The sequence below is a fragment of the Lonchura striata genome, chromosome 6 (genome assembly GCF_046129695.1).
Source record: "Lonchura striata isolate bLonStr1 chromosome 6, bLonStr1.mat, whole genome shotgun sequence".
NCBI lineage: Eukaryota > Metazoa > Chordata > Aves > Passeriformes > Estrildidae > Lonchura > Lonchura striata.
The window spans coordinates 54023065-54041734 of record NC_134608.1 but is presented as its reverse complement, the minus strand read 5'-3'; the positions used below and the strand labels follow the sequence as shown (position 1 = coordinate 54041734).

The 18670-nt window shown below is 52.2% G+C and overlaps 4 protein-coding genes across 5 annotated transcripts; 3 read left to right on the top strand and 1 right to left on the bottom strand.

Annotated features, from left to right (window-relative positions):
* The first annotated feature begins 17 nt into the window (after positions 1-17).
* Positions 18-9619, top strand: LOC144245872 (proto-oncogene Mas-like). Of its 2 annotated transcripts, none has more exons than XM_077784346.1 (2): positions 18-533; positions 8536-9619. In XM_077784346.1, the coding sequence occupies exon 2, from the start codon at positions 8741-8743 to the stop codon at positions 9617-9619; it is 879 nt and encodes a 292-aa protein (XP_077640472.1). In that variant the 5' UTR covers positions 18-533; positions 8536-8740. The 2 variants fall into 2 exon arrangements, with proteins under 2 accessions (XP_077640472.1, XP_077640471.1); XM_077784345.1 differs by lacking the exon at positions 18-533 and adding an exon at positions 7826-7847 and having other exon boundaries at positions 8631-9619.
* Positions 2342-6135, top strand: LOC144246529 (uncharacterized). Its single transcript, XM_077784443.1, is given in 5 exon segments — positions 2342-2930; positions 4221-4289; positions 4292-4320; positions 5105-5177; positions 5180-6135. Coding segments are annotated over 5 exon segments (1170 nt in total). The 5' UTR covers positions 2342-2887.
* Positions 9620-11985: 2366 nt separating the features above from the next.
* LOC116183719 (mas-related G-protein coupled receptor member D-like) lies at positions 11986-12968 on the bottom strand. Its single transcript, XM_031504953.2, is given in 2 exon segments — positions 11986-12375; positions 12378-12968. Coding segments are annotated over 2 exon segments (981 nt in total).
* A 2381-nt stretch (positions 12969-15349) lies between these two features.
* Positions 15350-17477, top strand: LOC144246528 (proto-oncogene Mas-like). The gene is made up of 2 exons (XM_077784442.1): positions 15350-15663; positions 16447-17477. Exon 2 carries the CDS (start codon positions 16557-16559, stop codon positions 17475-17477), a length of 921 nt encoding a protein of 306 aa, XP_077640568.1. The 5' UTR covers positions 15350-15663; positions 16447-16556.
* Positions 17478-18670: the final 1193 nt, after the last annotated feature.

The window sequence follows — 18670 nt, the reverse complement described above, 5'->3', positions numbered from 1 at the left end:
AGCCTGTTCCTGGTGAACAGAGTCCAAAATGGTTCATTTCCTTCTTTCCTTATTTTATCCCGTTCCAAAGCCTCTGCCTTGTCCGTGAGCTGGGCAGTACCTGTCTCATTCCAGAGCCCTTCCTAAGGCACATGCCTGCAATGGTTGGGATGATGCTGGCAGTGCCAGGATCTCCTCATTCCTCCTGGGAGAGACCTGGGCAGCAGCCACAGCTCTTTTTCAAGGGGAAGTTGTCCCTCCTTTTCCCACTGCCTTAAATCCAGGGGAAAACAATGTACCAATGCTTCTGGAAAGGGAAGTGAAAGGGAAAGCCGTGGATGGTGAGTCAGGCTTTGGAGACACACATGAGGTTAAACACCTAAGGACCATTTATTAACAGAGCTGTTAATAACTAACAGAACACAGAGACTTTGACACCTGAGAGGGTTTTTCTCTCCCTGTCTTCCTTTTTCCTGTCCATTGCAGAGTAGAAACATTCCATGGTGCAACCTCTTGTCCAGGGAAGAACAACTCACCAGGGGCTTTCTTTCAAGGTAAGTGCAGGAGGATCATGATCCTTCAATGTATTTTTTTTTTTCACTTTCCAGCACCTTCCTTGTCTCCTGTGTCACCAGGCCACTCCCTACCTCAGCTTGATGTTTGCCATGGAATCCTAGAATGGTTTGGGTTGGAAGGATCATTAAAACAATCATTCTCCAACTCACAAGACAGGCCACAGCCCCAAACTCGGTGTGGGTTTTGGGGAAAGCCTTCCAGGGGCCTTCCCAAACAGCTGCATACTCGCCTGCACAACAAAACTCAGTGTGAAGCCTCCACAGGGTATTCCCATGTGTCAGGAGATGCTGGAGATGGACAGGATCTGCCCAGAAATCATTCTGCACTGCTGTGCCGAGATTTCTTACCCACTTGCATGCTGTTTTTCAGCAAACAAAACAAGAAAATCCAGAGAGAAAAGCTCTCAGCTTGGTGACTCAATTTTACAATTCCACAGGGTAATAAGGTTCAATTCTGAGACAGAGAAAGCTTGGCCCTGTGGAACAGGAAAGACTCAATGCAGTGATTTCAAAGCAACAGGTTTCCTGGGTGCCACTTCCTACAGCAGAAGGGTTGGAATGAAATGATCTCTAAGGTTCCTTCCAACCCAAACCATTCCATGATGATTCCTCACGTCATTCCACATCCATTCCAGGCGGAAGTTCCCCTGCTGTACACAGCACCAGCTTGACAGAGCTCAAGGAGCATTTGCACAATGCTCTCAGGCACAGGATGGGATTGTTGGGATGTCCTGTGCAGACAGGGGCTCAGCTCCGTGATCCTTGTGGGTTCTTTCTAACTCTGGATATTTTATGGTTCTATATTATGATGCCTCTATTTCATGATGACTCCACTTCATGATGATTCCACAGTCTTGTCCCCATTCCTTGGCTCTGGCACATCCTCAAAAGGCCTCTGGAAGGCAACACCAACAGAGGGGGTGAATTCCTTTGCACAGCTCCCAGCCAGGAAGTAAATCAGAGGGCGGGCACTGCTGTTGGCCAAGGAGCAGGAGCACAGCCCCATTCCCACCATTCCACACAGGCACAGCAGCAGCAGCAGCGTGGCAGGCACTTTGCTCCAGTGCCTGTTGTCACTCTCGCTCCAGTTGTCGTGGTTCTCCTCATTCCAGCTTCCTTTGGATGCCTTCCCACCGGGCTGGCTCCAGCAGGCAGGGCTGTGTCCCTCGCTGGCAGGGGACAAAGTGCTCATTGTGACACCTCTGCTGCTTCTCCTTGCCCCCACACAGCTGGAGGGGTGATACAGAGAGAAACCACAACAACACTGCTGTCCCCCAAAAGTGGCTTTTCCCATCTTTTCCTACTCACAGCTTCCATGGGGAGCAGCACAGGGAGAGGCGAGGGACAGGACAGATGGCAAGTAGGATGTTGGAGCCTGGTCTGGTGTGCCTGGCAGAAAAGCCAGGGACATACCTCCTTCCTGGCTGTGGACAGGACAGAGCTGGAGGAGGAAAACAATTGGAGAAGGAAAAGATTGCCCATGGAGATAGCAGAGAGCAAATGGCTTTGGGATGGATGTGACCTGGACTCTCAGGTGTCTGTTGAGATCACTGAGCTGCTGGAGGATTCCTTCATCAGGACGCTCCTTTGAATATTCCCTCCAATTTCCCACAGTATTTATCACTTTTAATTCCCTACAGATCTCAATTGTCCCCCCAAAATTCATCACCAGGCTCCACCCAATGTGGAGATACTGATTAAGCTGAACGAGAAGAGTCTGACCTTGTTTCCTCTCACAGCCTGGAGAACTTCACTGTAGTGCACTCACATCTCCTCACACACCCCAGCTGCTGTCCCTGGGGTGGGATCTTCAGGAGCTTCCCTGGAATGGTCACTTGGGAAAGGGGAGCGAAGCCCGCGGGGTGAGCCCGAGCAGCGTCCGGCGCGGGCTCTGTCCAGCTCCTGCCACAGCCCCCTGTTCTCCGTGCTGCCTCGTGTTCTCCAGGGCTCTCACAAACAGGGAACTAGTTCAGAGCCTGGGACGGGATCAGGGCTCTGCTTCCCATCTGCTCTTCACTCTGTCCAGGAACTGAGGAACAGGAGAGAGCCTCAGCAAGGAGACCTAAGGGAAAAGAAGTTTGTCTCCAGGTCACCTTCCTCTTCTGTTTTTAAAGCAACTCCAGTCCCAAAATCTTGTCCTTTTAATTGTCTGAACTTGCCACATCTCATTCCTGGGGTGGCTCCTTAGGACCCTGCAATATAAATGTCCTGTGAGTCTTTGGTTTCTGGTCCAAATTCCGTTTTCCCGCTTGTATACTGCAATTTCAGTGGCACTGTACCTTCCCCATGCAGTTACCAAGAGGATTCATGCAATAATCAATTCTGTGCCTGAGATGGAGCACAGGAGCTCAGCAATGTCATTTCTGCTGAGGAGAGGTAAATCAATGCTTCTCTCTTGGCTTTATTTCTGAGAAAATTGTAATTCTGAGAAGGTTTCCCCTGAGTCATCTTCCACACTCCCTTGGCAGTCAGACTGCAGGCTACAGGGAATTCCAAGGAACTCCTAGAAAGCTGAGGTGAGATGATGCCAACCCAGGATGACATGTGCCTCAGGGATCTGGGATGATCCTGCTGGAAACTGCCGGCCCTGGGACCAGAACTGTCACCTCTCTTCCCTGCTGACACCATGTTTGTGTCCCCAGCTATGGAATCTCACATCTCCCACAGCCCAGCCCTTTCAAGGACAAACACTTCATGATCCAGGAGATGATGGGGCTCCAGGAGAGGTGGAGAGGGACCTTGGACAAGGGCATGGAGTGACAGGACAATGGGGAACAGTTTCCCACAGACAGAGGATGGGTTCAGATTGGATATTGGGAAGGAATCCTTCCCTGTGATGGTGGTGAGGACCTGGCACAGGTTGCCCAGAGGGGTGAGGTCAGGTAAAAACAAACTAATGTTCCCATGTCTGACAAGTATGAGGATGAGCCCTAATGAAGGGCTGGAAAGAGGATCACAGCACCCCAAAATCTGGTCCCTAGTAGCTTTCATTGCACCATCAAGGGGATGGGCAATAATGAGGGTGGGCTCTTAAGTGCTGGTAACTTGGCTGCAAGCAGTTGCTGTCCTTCCCTTGGGCTGCGTGAACCTGCATTGGAATTACAGAAATGGTAATGCTTGACTCCGTTGTGGTCCTTTGGGCCCAGGGGAGGTTTTGGCAATGATTCTAGAGCTGTTCCCAGAATGGGAGTTGTTTCTGAGAAGCACCAGATGCCTCAACAGCACTGCTGGCACTGCCAGCACTGCCAGCAGCCCAGTGCCACCAGCACCAGCAGCAGCTCTCTGCTGCTGGAGGGAAAATGACCCCTCAGGGTAGGCAAATGAGGAATGGTAGAAACCTGTCAGGAGAGGGAAGGCAGTTGGAGAATAGGATATTATGCAGGGAAGGAGTGGTTCTCATCAAGAGGACCATGGAGCCAGTTGCAAAATTTTTCACTTGGACATTTAGACAAAGCTACTTCCTCTATGACAAAGGAAAAAAATTCAAGATAAGTGAGGGAATGGAGCTCTGATACAGCCAAAGCTGTAAAACCACTTCCACCTGCCCTATGACCCCACTGAGCCTTGCAAAAAGACAGGACAGGCCACACAGAGGAGCCAGCAGGACAGCAGTGAGGAGCTCCCGGTGATCTGGGCACTTTCTCCTTCATGTCACTGACCTGGCAGGAGCCGCTTTAGGACATGGATCCCAAATGAGGAAAAGGAACCAGGAAGCGCCGCTGATCTGCACAGACCCCTTTGCCTGCTGCTGCCCCACAGGGAACAGGTCAGTGGAATGTTTTCCTTCCTCCTTATCCCAAACTTCCTCTCCTCCAGCAGCCGCTCTGTTCCTGCCACCCTCTCTCAGTGACCCCAGTGCCCTCCCCAGCTCCTCTCTCTTCTCCTGTGCATCCCAGCTGTATCCTAATTCTGAACTGGGCCTGAACAAACTTTATAACACATTGCAAAGCATTTGGAAGCAGAAATTCTTTACCTCCACAAGACACAGAAGGATCACTTCTTGTTTTGTGTGCATGCTGAGACTTTACAACAGGGTATTAATGCATTATAACCACACGTGGGCATTGAAAACTGTTGCTTATCCAATGCATAATCACCATTTTCCTAGAACTCATTTCCATGCATCCACCTCTTCCTGGGAGTCCTTTTATGATCCTGGAGGTTTATTAAGAGGGGTCTCTCTGGTGGTCATATTCAATGAATGCTGCCATATTAAAGGTGACCTTGCCTTGAACTTTTCCTCTGGCCATGCAATGTTGCTTCTTGTTCCAGAACTTGCCCCAAAACCCCTAAAGGCCTCCTTCTCTGTTTCTGCATTGGTTCCTGCCATGTTTGTCATCCTGTCTGCCAGCCTTTACATCCTTTTATCTTTTTTGCCACTTGACTTTTGAACAACTACAGAAGAACTGACAAGTTTTATTCTCTATGTTATTTATCAGCCTCCTCCCAAACCAGCCCGACCCTCCCACCTCCCTCTCCCACCCCACCATTTCTACCTCCCTCCTCCCCTGCACATCTCACTCCTCCCCACTGAATCCTTCCCACTGCAGGGAGCTGCTGAGGAGCCTCATGGTCCATCCCGGGATTCTCCAAGCACGGACTCCCCATCCATTCTGACCACAGCCAGGGCCACATCCCACCGCCTGCCCAGCGTCCATCCATGGAGGTGACCACCATATCCCTGCCTGCCATCTCACCCACTGATGGAGATGATCTGTGTGAGGCAGATGTCCCCAGCGTGGCCATTCACAGTGTGACACTGCTCATCTGCCTCTGTGGGCTGGCCGGGAACGGGGCTGTCCTCTGCCTCCTCCAACTGAAAATTTGTAACATTCGCATCTTCACCCTGGCTGTCATTGACTTCCTCTTCCTTCTCCTCACAGTCCCCTCTGCCCTGCTCTTCCTGGTGGAGGACATGTCCTGCTCTCCTCTTGTGCCCCTGCTGTATTTAAATTCTCTTTTCAAGCTGTCAGTGCTGTCCTACTACTGGGGGCTGTACTGGCTGATGCCCAATACCCCTGTGGTGTATATGGAAAAGATCTTCCAGCTCTGCTGCCTCTGTGAACTTCCTCAGCGCCTGTTTTGGGTGCTGGACAGTGTTCAATACTGGGCCTTCTTTGCTGTCTTCACTGTCCTTCCCACGGTGACATCCCTGTGTCCATCAGAGGAACTAGGGCACTGCCAGGCAGCTCTTATCTCCATGTACACCATCATCCTGCTCCTCTTTGTTGCACCCATGGTCATTTCCAGCACAATCGATTTCATTAAGGCCAAGTGGAGCTCCCAGCAGCAGCAACCCACGAGGCGTGACATCGTTATCGTCCTCATTGTGCTCCTCACTCTCCTCCTCATCATCTGCGATTTCCTGCAGCAGCTCGGTTACCTCAATGTACCCTCCCTGGTTTTTTTCCTGTTCCCCTGCATCAACAGCAGCATCAAACCCTTCATCTACTTCTTGGTGGGGAGGTGCTGGAGGCCCTGCTCTGTGGGGTCCCTCCGGCTCTCCCTGCAGAGGGTCTTTGAGGAGCAAAAAGAAAAAAGTGGCAACACAAATGATCCCACCATGGACACAATGATCTGAATCTGTTGGTAGCTTGCCCTGTACTGCTGAGGGACCCTGGGACTGTGGCTGAGGGATTCCTTAAGTCACCTGAATAATAAATATCCAGAGCGTCACCCTCCCTGTGCTGGTGCATCCCCCACCCCCTTTCCAGCCCGCACTGGGCTCTGATCCGTGCTTGGGAGGCCTCAGCCTTGAGGAGCAGCCCCTGGGCTCAGCTCCTCTGGCGCTGATCACAAACACCCTCTGCTCCCAGGAACTGCTGCTGTCCAACCACCTCCTGGGCTTTTATCAACAGCCTTGGCAATTCTTTCACTTCCCTGAATGCCACAGCATCCCTGCTCTCACGCTTCCACAGCGAGTTGCCGGCCCCCAGGGTGGCCGGGGTGAAACACTGCTGTGGCTGAAGCCCATCCCTTGGGCCCTGTGAGCAGGGCCAAAAGGAGCCCCTTGGAGCTCTCCTGGTTCCAGCAGCGCTGAGCAGAAGCTCCCTGGCCCTGGGGCCTCTCCGAGCTGGGATCTCTCCGTCTGCTGCCCTCGGGTGATCCCCGAGCGCCGGCGGCTCCTGGGCGATCCCCCAGGGCTGGAGGCCCAAGCCTTGGCACGGTGAGGAGATGCCAAGGGATCCGCAGGGAGCATTTGCCTCCTATCCACTGTAGACCTGCTAATCTGTTTCTGCACTGGCTCCATCCACATTTAGCATCCTGTGTTCTCCTGAGGAGTGGATAAGGGGCTGGGCTTTCCTCCCCACTCCTGGGTCTTAGAACAATATGGCTAGGATGAGGAGAGACACTGCCGGCGTTCCTTGGTGGAGCGGTGCAGGATCACAGCTGTTGGGTGGAAAAGGGGGCCCTGGCGACAGTCTGGGGTGTTGGAGGCGATTTTGTAGGGCTCAGGAGACAGTCAGAAGGGTTGGACAGGGTCTGGGTACCAGAAACCCCAAATCTCCCCACTGGAGGACAGCAGAGACTGATAGATCACGCTTGGAGCAGAGGAGTGACTGCAGTCTGGGAAAGCTGAGAGATGTGATAGGATGGGATGAGGATGGAGAATGGGGTGGGGATGGGGAGCAGGAATGAGGATGCGACGACGGGGATAGAATGGAGAGCAGCTCAGCGCAGTTTGGCTCTGAGCATGTTTTGGCAATGATCATGGAGGTATTAACATATTGGGAGTTGATTCTGAGAAGCACACAGCTGTTTCAACAAGACTGCCAGCGTTGCCAGCATTCCCGTGTCACCAGTACCTCCAGTATCCCTCTGCTGCTGAAGGGACAATGACCCCTCAGGGAAGAGAAACAAGGAAATGGTAGAAACCATTCCCTTGTGGGGAAGGGAAGGCAGGCAGAGAGTGGACATTCTCCTGGGAAGCAGTGTTTCTAATCCAGAAGAAATGAGGAGCCATTCAAAAAGACGAAGACTTTTTTCTTTTTTTTTTTTTGGTTTGTGCCTAAAACTCTAAGCCTGTGAAACTCTGACCCAGCCGAAGTTGTAAAACCACTTCTGACAGCCTTATGACCCCAGTGAGTCTTGGGGAGCAACACCAGCACAGGGCACAGAAGAACAGGAGTGAGTGAGGAGCTCCTGGTGATCTGGGGACATTCTTCTGCATGGTACAGGCCTGAGAGGATCCACTTCATGATATGGATCCCAAAAGAGCAAAAGGTACCAGGAGACATGGCTCATCTGGAGCTCATCAGACCCCTTTGCCTGCTGCTGCCCCACAGAGAACAGGTCAGTGGAATGTTTTCCTTCCTCCCTGCCCCACCTTCCTCTCCTCCAGCAGCTGCTCTGTTCCTGCCACCCTCTCCCAGTGACCCCAGTGCCCTCCCCAGCTCCTCTCTCTTCTCCTGTGCATCCCAGCTGTATCCTAATTCTGAACTGGGCCTGAACAAACTTTATAACACAGTGAAAAGCATTTGGCAGTAGAAATTCTTTACCTCCACAAGACACAGCAGGATCTCTTCCTGTGCTGTGTGTATGATGAGACTTTACAACAGGTTGTTAATATATTATAAACACATGTAGGCATTGAAAAGTGTTGCTTATCTAATGCATAAACACCATTTTCCTAGAACTCATTTCCATGCATCCACCTCTTCCTGGGAGTCCTTTTATGATCCTGGAGTTTTCTTAAGAGGGGTCTCTCTGGTGGTCATATTCAATGAATTCTGCCATATTAAAGGTGACCTTGCCTTGAACTTTTCCTCTGGCCATGCAATGTTGCTTCTTGTTCCAGAACTTGCCCCAAAACCCCTAAAGGCCTCCTTTTCTGTTTCTGCATTGGTTCCTGCCATGTTTGTCGTCCTGTCTGCCAGCCTTTACATCCTTTTATCTTTTTTGCCACTTGACTTTTGAACAACTACAGAAGAACTGACAAGTTTTATTCTCTATGTTATTTATCAGCTTCCTCCCAAACCAGCCCGACCCTCCCACCGTCCTCTCCCACCCCACCATTTCCACCGCCCTCCTCCCTTGCACATCTCACTCCTCCCCACTGAATCCTTCCCACTGCAGGGAGCTGCTGAGGAGCCTCATGGTCCATCCCTGGATTCTCCAAGCACGGACTCCCAATCCACTCTGACCACAGCCAGGGCCACATCCCACCGCCTGCCCAGCGTCCATCCATGGAGGTGACCACCATGTCCCTGCCTGCCATCTCACCCACTGATGGAGATGATCTGTGTGAGGCAGATGTCCCCAGTGTGGCCATTCACAGTGTGACACCGCTCATCTGCCACTTTGGGCTGGCCGGGAACGGGGCTGTGCTCTGCCTCCTCCAACTGGAAAATTGTAATTATCGCATCTTCACCGTGACTGTCGTTGACTTCCTCTTCCTTCTCCTCACAGTCCCCTCCACCCTGCTCTCCGTGGTGGAGGACATGTCCTGCTCTCCTCTTGTGCCCCTGCTGCACCTGAATTTTCTTTTCAAGCTGTCTGATGTCTCTTACTACTGGGGGCTGTACTGGCTGATGCCCAACAACCCTGTGGTGTATATGGATAACCTCTTCCAGCTCTGCTGCCGCTGCAAACTTCCTCTGCGCCTGATGTGGTTGCTGAATGGTGTCCAGTTCTGGGCCTTCTTTGCTCTCTTCACTGTCATTCCCACGGTGACATCCCTGTGCCCGTCACACCAGCAGGAGCTCTGCCGGGCAGCTTTTATCTCCATGAACACCATCATCCTGCTCCTCTTGGCTTCACCCCTGCTCGTTTCCAGCACAGTTGATTTCATTAAGGCCAAGTGGGGCTCCCAGCAGCAGCAACCGAAGAGGCGCGACATCGCTATCACCCTCATTGTGCTCCTCACTCTCCTCCTCATTTTCTGGAATTTCCTACAGCAGCTCGGTTATATCCTTGTACCCTCCCAGATGGTTTTCCTGCTTAACTGCATCAACAGCAGCTTCAAACCCTTCATCTACTTCTTGGTGGGGAGGTGCTGGAGGCCTTGCTCTCTGGGGTCCCTCCGGCTCTCCCTCCAGACGGTCTTTGAAGACCAGAAAAAATAAACTACCCATAGGAATGATGCCCCAGGAACACGGGGGTCTGATCTTGCTGATCCCTCACACTGCTCTTCTAAAGGACCCGAGGAGAGTGGCTGAAGGTTTCTCGGAGCCTCCTGATTAAGCAATATCCATGGGATCACCCTCCCCATGGTGATCTATTCCTGCAGGAAATGGGAGCAGAAGCATTGCCTTGGGTGATTTCTGGGGGATGCTCTGCAGGGAGCACATTGGAGTATGGCTTTCCTCCTCCCTCCTGGATCCACACGGCTCCAGGCAGTGCAGCTGGGCTCAGTGCTATTCCCCAGCTCAATTCCCCATGGAATGACCCTCATGGCCTCAGCCCCAGGGAATGAACTCCATCTCCTTCAGCTCAGCAGATGAGTTTCATGGTGTTTTCATGGAGCTCTTACCAGCAAAGAAGGGGATGTGTTAAGACCTGGGGAGACATCCAGCACGGGGTATTGGAGATTTCCCAAATCCCTGCAGGGCTGGTGCCTCTCAATGGCAGGAGAGGGGTTGGGATCACACAGACCATCCTTCCCCATCTTCTGGAGCAGTGAGGACCTCGCCTGTGTTGGGAGCTATTCCCATCGCCCCCCCCCCCCCCCCCGCCCCCCCTTACTCTATACTTTTATCTCATTTCTGACCCCACTATTGCATTTTTTGTTTTGGCCCCTAATAAAGGTGAATTTGTTGTCATTAAACTGATAGTCCCTTGTTGTTTGCCTTTTTGCACTTTTGGGATTGGTTTACGAACCATCACGACACCCCCCTACAAGCAGATAGTGACATAAAAGTGGCGTCATGGACAGGATTTCTGTCTGGGAAGAAGGGTGCAGGCTCCCACCTTTCCCCGCGACCCCTGGGGCAACAGAGCCCGCCTGCACCCCTGCTGCTCCCGGCGCTGTCTCTGCCTCCCCACCGCCTCTCCGCCTGTTTCCCTGTGAAGGGGGGTGAAAGGAGTTCTGCGCCAGGGTAAAGTTTCTCGTCGGTCTTTGCAAATCAGGCAAACATGCCTCAAAAAGCATCAGGGTCTGGAGTCCCAATGGTGGTGACCAGCCCCCCACCCTCTTTCTGATGGGATTAATGCCGCCCCCCCCTTTCCTTGGAAAGGGCCCCCACTGTCCTGTTGGCTTGATGGTACCACTCCCCCCTCCACCCCGGGGGAATAACAGCTGCCCAGTAATAGCGATAAGCAGCCCCCACGGTTCCCTTCAAAGTTGCCTCCAGCATAATATTTCCTGGATTTTGAAGCTTCAAGGTTGTTTTATCTTCTGGGGATAAGTGTTCTTAATTTTTGACGGGTCTTACCACTAACTCTGTGCATCATCTGCAAACTCGATCCAGAGACATTTCAAATGGGGACGTTCCCAGCGCCTGGGGTCTTCCTCCTTCCCAGGTCAAATTTCAGGTGACTTGTCTCTGCAGAGATTTAAGCTGTCTGTTCAGGAATCCTTCTCTGGCCATGCTGGTCTTCTCAGTCTGGGTTTCGGCGTCTAGTTCATGCCCTTCTGGAAAACGGGCCCCTTGGTGCTCAGGCTGGGTTGATGGTCTGGGCTCCAGTCCTCTGGGCTTGTGGCCCCAAAGACTGCCCACCCAGGGCTGCCAGTTATGACGGAATCTGTAGTATTTAAATGATTCTGAGATTGTGGAAAGTCTCTGTTTTTCAGCCCCGCTTCCAAAGAAGAAGTCGTAAGTCGTCTGTGCTGGTTTCAAGGTTGTTTATTCTTGCTTATCTCTAACATGTTCTGCGGCCCTACCACAGGTTTCTCCTGCAGGGCAGTGTGTGGGGTTCTCCCCTCAGCAGGATATTACAATCATTAAATACCAGAAACTACCTGTGCTGCATTTACAATAATGTGCCAATATCTGTCACTTACCTTGAACAGTGTGTCCCCAGGCTAAACCAACAGAAAAATGCCAACACCACTGTGAAACATGGAAGGCATGAAGAAGAAGAAGAAGAAGGACAGGACAAACCCAGTTTCCTCCATCTTGTCCCCTTTGTACCCCTTATCTAGAATCCTAAAATTCTACTTTTGCACCCATGCCACACTAATTCTTACCAATATCAAACACTCAGAGCAAGTGATTCATCCTGTAAGATTGAAAACTCTTTTCCGTTGACAGAGATCAGAGACAGTGTCTCTGGGGGCTCTGTACAGGGGGTTTCCTGACATCCTGCCAGGGTCTCAGACCTTCCAGGGCAGCCAGAGGGAAGCCCTGGACTCCCACAGTTCCATGGGGAATAAATATAGGTGAGGAACAGGACTGAGCCTGGTTATGCTGCATGGAGTGCCCTTGTCTCCATACTTCAGGCTTTCTCTGAGGTGCCACATCTCCAGAAGTGCCTCGTGTGCAGAAGTGCCTCAGAGAGCTGTCACCTCCACCACAGTGTCCCCAGGGCCGTGGCTCCCCTCGTCACTCTGAGCTTTCTCCTCAAACACCCTCCGCAGAGCGACTCTAACGGAGCGCTGGAAGCGGCGCCGCCGGCAGCTCCCCACCAGCACGTAAATCACCGGGTTGAGGGAGCAGTTCAGACCTGCCAGCAAAATGGAGGTGTGTTGTGGGAATAAATCACCAGAATCAGGGAGATGGAGGAAAACCTCCACGCAGAAAGGGATGCCGAAGGCAAAGAACAGCAGGATGTTGAGCAGGATGGCCACAAAGAGCTTCCCTGGCTGCTGCCTCCGGGAGCCACAGCGCAGCTTGAGGAACAGAAGCAGGTTGGAAACCAACATCATGAGGGACAAAATCAGGGAAATACAAAGACAACACCTGCAAGGATGGTCTCAAAGTTTTCAGTAAAAGTGAGGTAGGCAGAGGACACTAAAATCCCCATGAGGGTCCAGAGGGCCCCACTGACGACGCCCGAGAGGTGCCGGGGGCGGTGGCAGCGGTACCAGATGGGGCAGAGGACGGAGACGCAGCGCTCCACGCTGAGGGCTGCCAGCAGCCCCAGGCTGCTCAGGTCAAACAGGTGGCACAAGAACCCCAGGACAAACACAAAATATCTATACTGATGAATACAAGGAAACAAAGATATGCAAAACGTTGTTAAGGTCCGAAAAGCCAACATAATCAGGAGAAACATAAGGAGCAGGGAGAAGTCAGCAACAGCCAGATTCAGGATGTAGACAGTGAAAGGACTCTGCTTTGTGTGGAAGCCCAGGAACCACACGACCACCCCATTCCCCACCAGCCCACAGAGGGAAATCCCCAGGCACACCCCTGCAAAGGCAATCAAGGTGTAGGGAATGCTCGAGCATTGAGATATTATATATTCCTCCCAGTCCGTAGATCCATAAAGTGTATTGTTCAGGGTGAGGTTTGTTGTGCTGTTCTCCTCCATGGTGAATGATCTTGCTCCCAGCAGCTGCCTTCTCCCTTTCCCTCCACCTCCTAGGGAGAGAGGGGAAACCTGAGGGAAATAAGGGACGTCAGCATTCCCAGCACTTCCCATCTGACTGCACAGCCCCACGCCAACCCCGGGAAGAATCCTCACCCCTGTAGTGACCAGGACAGGCTCCCAGCCCTCCAGCCCTGACCCTAGACAGGAATCTCCCACCAGTCCATCCCTTGACTCCTACCTCCAGTAGAACAGCACTGTCACAGCAGCACCAGGAGAAAGGATTTGGGGATGGCTGCTGGAACCACTGGCTCTACTTCAGCTTCAGCTTCAGCCCTGGTGCCTGGGTGCAGCCCTTGGCCCAGAGATCACATCCCATGGTCAGAGCCTCCCCTCACATTCTCCCCAGTTCTGAACTGCTCCCTCAACCCGGTGATTTACGTGCTGGTGGGGAGCTGCCGGCGGCGCCGCTTCCAGCACTCCGTTAGAGTCGCTCTGCGGAGGGTGTTTGAGGAGAAAGCTCAGAGTGACGAGGGGAGCCAGGGCCCTGGGGACACTGTGGTGGAGGTGACAGCTCTCTGAGGCACTTCTGCACATGAGGCACTTCTGGAGATGCGGCACCTCAGAGAGAGCCAGAAAGATGGGAAAACATGGCTCTGTACTCATTCCTGTTCCTGTATTCCCCATGGAATGACCCTCATTGCCTTAGCCCCAAGGAATAAACTCTGCTATACTGATCATTTTCATTTTGTTACTCCCCCTAAATCAGATTCCGATTTCTGCCTTTTGTTGCTTTTCAGTGTGGTAACTCTGGGCCCAAATTTTACTGAATAAACAACATCTGGGCTTTCCTGCACAGCTTGTCACTGGTAAACAGTGTCCAAAAATGGCTCACTTACTTGTTTTTCCCCATTCTAAAGCCTCTGGCTTGTCTGTGAGGAGGTCAGGTATCTGTCTCATTCCAGAGCTCTTCCTAAGGCTGGTGCCTGCTATGGTTGACATGAGCTGTCTGTTGACAGTTCCAAGAGCTCATCATTCCTTCTGGGAAAAGCAGTTTGTGTCTGGTCCCTCTTAGAAACACTAACTATGAAATCATGTCTTTGAATGAGTGCAAATTGTCCCCCATCATTCAGCAGGAAGATTTTTAGGACCCTGCAGAACAAAACCTATGACTTCTGCTTCAAATCTAATTTTCCCACATGTATACTGCAATTTCAGTGACCCTGGACCTTCACCATGCAGTTTCCAAGAGGATTCATGCAATAATCAATTCTGTGCCTGAGATGGAGCACAGGAACAGAGCAGAGGGATGACTTAGGATTTCAGCAATGTAATTTCTGCTGAGAAGAGGCAAATCAATGCTGCTCTCCTGGCTTTAATCCTTAGAAAGTTGCAGGTTTCCTCTGAGTCATCTTCCACACTCCCTTGGCAGTCAGACTGCAGGCTACAGGGAATTCCAAGGAACTCCTAGAAAGTTGAGGTGAGATGATGCCAACACAGGCTGACATGTGCCTCAGGGATTTGGAATGCTCCTGCTGGAAACTGCCGGCCCTGGGACCAGAACTGTCACCTCTCTTCCCTGCTGACACCATTTTTGTGTACCCAGCTATGGAATCTCACATCTCCCACAGCCCAGCCCTTTCAAGGGCAAACACTTCATGATCCAGGAGATGATGAGGCTCCAGGAGAGGTGGAGAGGGACCTTGGACAAGGGCATGGAGTGACAGAACAATGGGGAACAGTTTCCCACAGACAGAGGATGGGTTCAGATTGTATATTGGGAAGGAATCCTTCCCTGAGAGGGTGGTGAGGACCTGGCACAGGTTTCCCAGAGGGGTGGGGTCAGGTAAAAACAAACACAAATGCTGCCATGTCTGAGGAGGAGGAGGAGGATGAACCCTAATTAAGGGCTGGAAAGAGGATCAAAGCACCCCAAAACCTGGTTCCTAGTAGCTTTCATTGCACCATCAAGGGGATTGGCAGTAATTAGGGTGGGCTCTGAGTGCTGATAACATGGCTGCAAGCAACTGAGTGCTGTCCTTCCTTTGGGCTGTGGCAACCTGCATTGGAATGACAGAAATTGAATTCTCAGCTCAGATTGCTTTCTTGGGACCAGGGAATCCGAGACCTCTTCCCAGAATGGGAGTTGTTTCTGAGAAGCAGCCAAATGCTTCAGCAGTGCTGTGAGCACTCGCAGCACTGCCAGCAGCCCAGTGCCACCAGCACCAGCAGCAGCTCTCTGCTGCTGGAGGGAAAATGACCCCTCAGGGTAGGGAAATGAGGAATGGCAGAACCTGCTGAGAGAGGGAAAGCATTTGGAGAATGTCCCATTGGGAAGAGTGTTTCTAGTCGGGAGGAGATGAGGAGCCACTCAAAGAAATCTGCATGTTGAGATATTTCCTCTCTGGCAGCAAAAAAGTCAAGACAAACAGCTCTGAGGAAGTGAAATTCTGACGTAGCCAAAGATTAAATTTCCGATTGTCCCACCAAGCCTTGCGAAACAACTGAGGGACAGGGAACAGAGAGGAGCCAGCAGGACAGCAGTGAGGAGCTCCTGGTGATCTGGGCACTTTCTCCTTCATGTCACTGACCTGGCAGGAGCCGCTTTAGGACATGGATCCCAAAGGAGCCAGAGGTTCCAGGAAGCGCCGCTGATCTGCACAGACCCCTTTGCCTGCTGCTGACCCACAGGGAACAGGTCAGTGGAATGTTTTCCTTCCTCCCTGCCCCACCTTCCTCTCCTCCAGCAGCTGCTCTGTTCCTGCCACCCTCTCCCAGTGACCCCAGTGCCCTCCCCAGCTCCTCTCTCTTCTCCTGTGCATCCCAGCTGTACCCTAATTCTGAACTGGGCCTGAACAAACTTTATAACATATTGCAAAGCATTTGGAAGCAGAAATTCTTTACCTGCACAAGATATAGAAGGATAACTTCTTGTATTGTGTTTATGGTGAGACTTTAAAACAGGTTATTAATATATTATAACCACACGTAGGCAATGAAAAGTGTTACTTATCTAATGCATAAAACACCATTTTCCTAGAACTCATTTCCATGCATCCACCTCATCCTGAAATCCTTTTATGATCCTGGAGGTTTCTTAAGAGGGGTCTCTCTGGTGGTCATATTCAATGAATGCTGCCATGTTAAAGGTGACCTTGCCTTGAACTTTTCCTCTGGCCATGCAATGTTGCTTCTTGTTCCAGAACTTGCCCCAAAACCCCTAAAGTCCTCCTTATCTGTTTCTGCATTGGTTCCTGCCATGTTTGTCATCCTGTCTGCCAGCCTTTACATCCTTTTATCTTTTTTGCCACTTGACTTTTGAATAACTACAGAAGAACTGACAAGTTTTATTCTCTATGTTATTTATCAGTCTCCTCCCAAACCAACCCGACCCTCCCACCTCCCTCTCCCACCCCACCATTTCCACCGCCCTCCTCCCTTGCACATCTCACTCCTCCCCACTGAATCCTTCCCACTGCAGGGAGCTGCTGAGGAGCCTCATGGTCCATCCCTGGATTCTCCAAGCACTGACTCCCCATCCACTCTGACCACAGCCAGGGCCACATCCCACCGCCTGCCCAGCGTCCATCCATGGAGGTGACCACCATATCCCTGCCTGCCATCTCACCCACTGATGGAGATGATCTGTGTGAGGCAGATGTCCCCAGCGTGGCCATTCACAGTGTGACACTGCTCATCTGCCTCTGTGGGCTGGCTGGGAACGGGGCTGTGCTCTGCCTCCTCCAACTGAAAATTTGTAACGATGGCATCTTCACCCTGGCTGTCATTGACTTCCTCTTCCTTCTCCTCACAGTCCCCTCCGCCCTGCTCTTCCTGGTGGAGGACATGTCCTGCTCTCCTCTTGTGCCCCTGCTGTATTTAAATTTTCTTTTCAAGCTGTCAGTGCTGTCCTACTACTGGGGGCTGTACTGGCTGATGCCCAATACCCCTGTGGTGTATATGGAAAAGATCTTCCAGCTCTGCTGCCGCTGTGAACTTCCTCAGCGCCTGTTTTGGGTGCTGGGCAGTGTTCAATACTGGGCCTTCTTTGCTGTCTTCACTGTCCTTCCCACGGTGACATCCCTGTGTCCATCAGAGGAACAAGGGCACTGCCAGGCAGCTCTTATCTCCATGTACACCATCATCCTGCTCCTCTTTGTTGCACCCATGGTCATTTCCAGCACAATTGATTTCATTAAGGCCAAGTGGGGCTCCCAGCAGCAGCAACCCACGAGGCGTGACATCGTTATCGTCCTCATTGTGCTCCTCACTCTCCTCCTCATCATCTGCGATTTCCTGCAGCAGCTAGGTTACCTCAATGTACCCTCCCTGGTTTTTTCCCTGTTCCCCTGCATCAACAGCAGCTTCAAACCCTTCATCTACTTCTTGGTGGGGAGGTGCTGGAGGCCCTGCTCTGTGGGGTCCCTCCGGCTCTCCCTCCAGAGGGTCTTTGAGGAGCAAAAAGAAAAAAGTGGCAATACAAATGATCCCACCATGGACACAATGATCTGAGTTTGTTGGTAGCTTGCCCTGTACTACTGAGGGACCCTGGAACTGTGGCTGAGGGATTCCTTAAGTCACCTGAATAATAAATATCCAGAGCGTCACCCTCCCTGTGCTGGTGCATCCCCCACCCCATTTCCAGCCCGCACTGGGCTCTGATCCGTGCTTGGGAGGCCTCAGCCTTGAGGAGCAGCCCCTGGGCTCAGCTCCTCTGGCGCTGATCACAAACACCCTCTGCTCCCAGGAACTGCTGCTGTCCAACCACCTCCTGGGCTTTTATCAACAGCCTTGGCAATTCTTTCACTTCCCTGGATGCCACAGCATCCCTGCTCTCACGCTTCCACAGCGAGTTGCCGGCCCCCAGGGTGGCCGGGGTGAAACATTGCTGTGGCTGAAGCCCATCCCTTGGGCCCTGTGAGCAGGGCCAAAAGGAGCCCCTTGGAGCTCTCCTGGTTCCAGCAGCGCTGAGCAGAAGCTCCCTGGCCCTGGGGCCTCTCCGAGCTGGGATCTCTCCGTCTGCTGCCCTCGGGTGATCCCCGAGCGCCGGCGGCTCCTGGGCCGATCCCCCAGGGCTGGAGGCCCAAGCCTTGGCACGGTGAGGAGATGCCAAGGGATCCGCAGGGAGTATTTGCCTCCTATCCACTGTAGACCTGCTAATCTGTTTCTGCACTGGCTCCATCCACATTTAGCATCCTGTGTTCTCCTGAGGAGTGGATAAGGGGCTGGGCTTTCCTCCCCACTCCTGGGTCTTAGAACAATATGGCTAGGATGAGGAGAGACACTGCCGGCGGTCCTTGGTGGAGCGGTGCAGGATCACAGCTGTTGGGTGGAAAAGGGGGCCCTGGCGACAGTCTGGGGTGTTGGAGGCGATTTTGTAGGGCTCAGGAGACAGTCAGAAGGGTTGGACAGGGTCTGGGTACCAGAAACCCCAAATCTCCCCACTGGAGGACAGCAGAGACTGATAGATCACGCTTGGAGCAGAGGAGTGACTGCAGTCTGGGAAAGCTGAGAGATGTGATAGGATGGGATGAGGATGGAGAATGGGGTGGGGATGGGGAGCAGGAATGAGGATGCGACGACGGGGATAGAATGGAGAGCAGCTCAGCGCAGTTTGGCTCTGAGCATGTTTTGGCAATGATCATGGAGGTATTAACATATTGGGAGTTGATTCTGAGAAGCACACAGCTGTTTCAACAAGACTG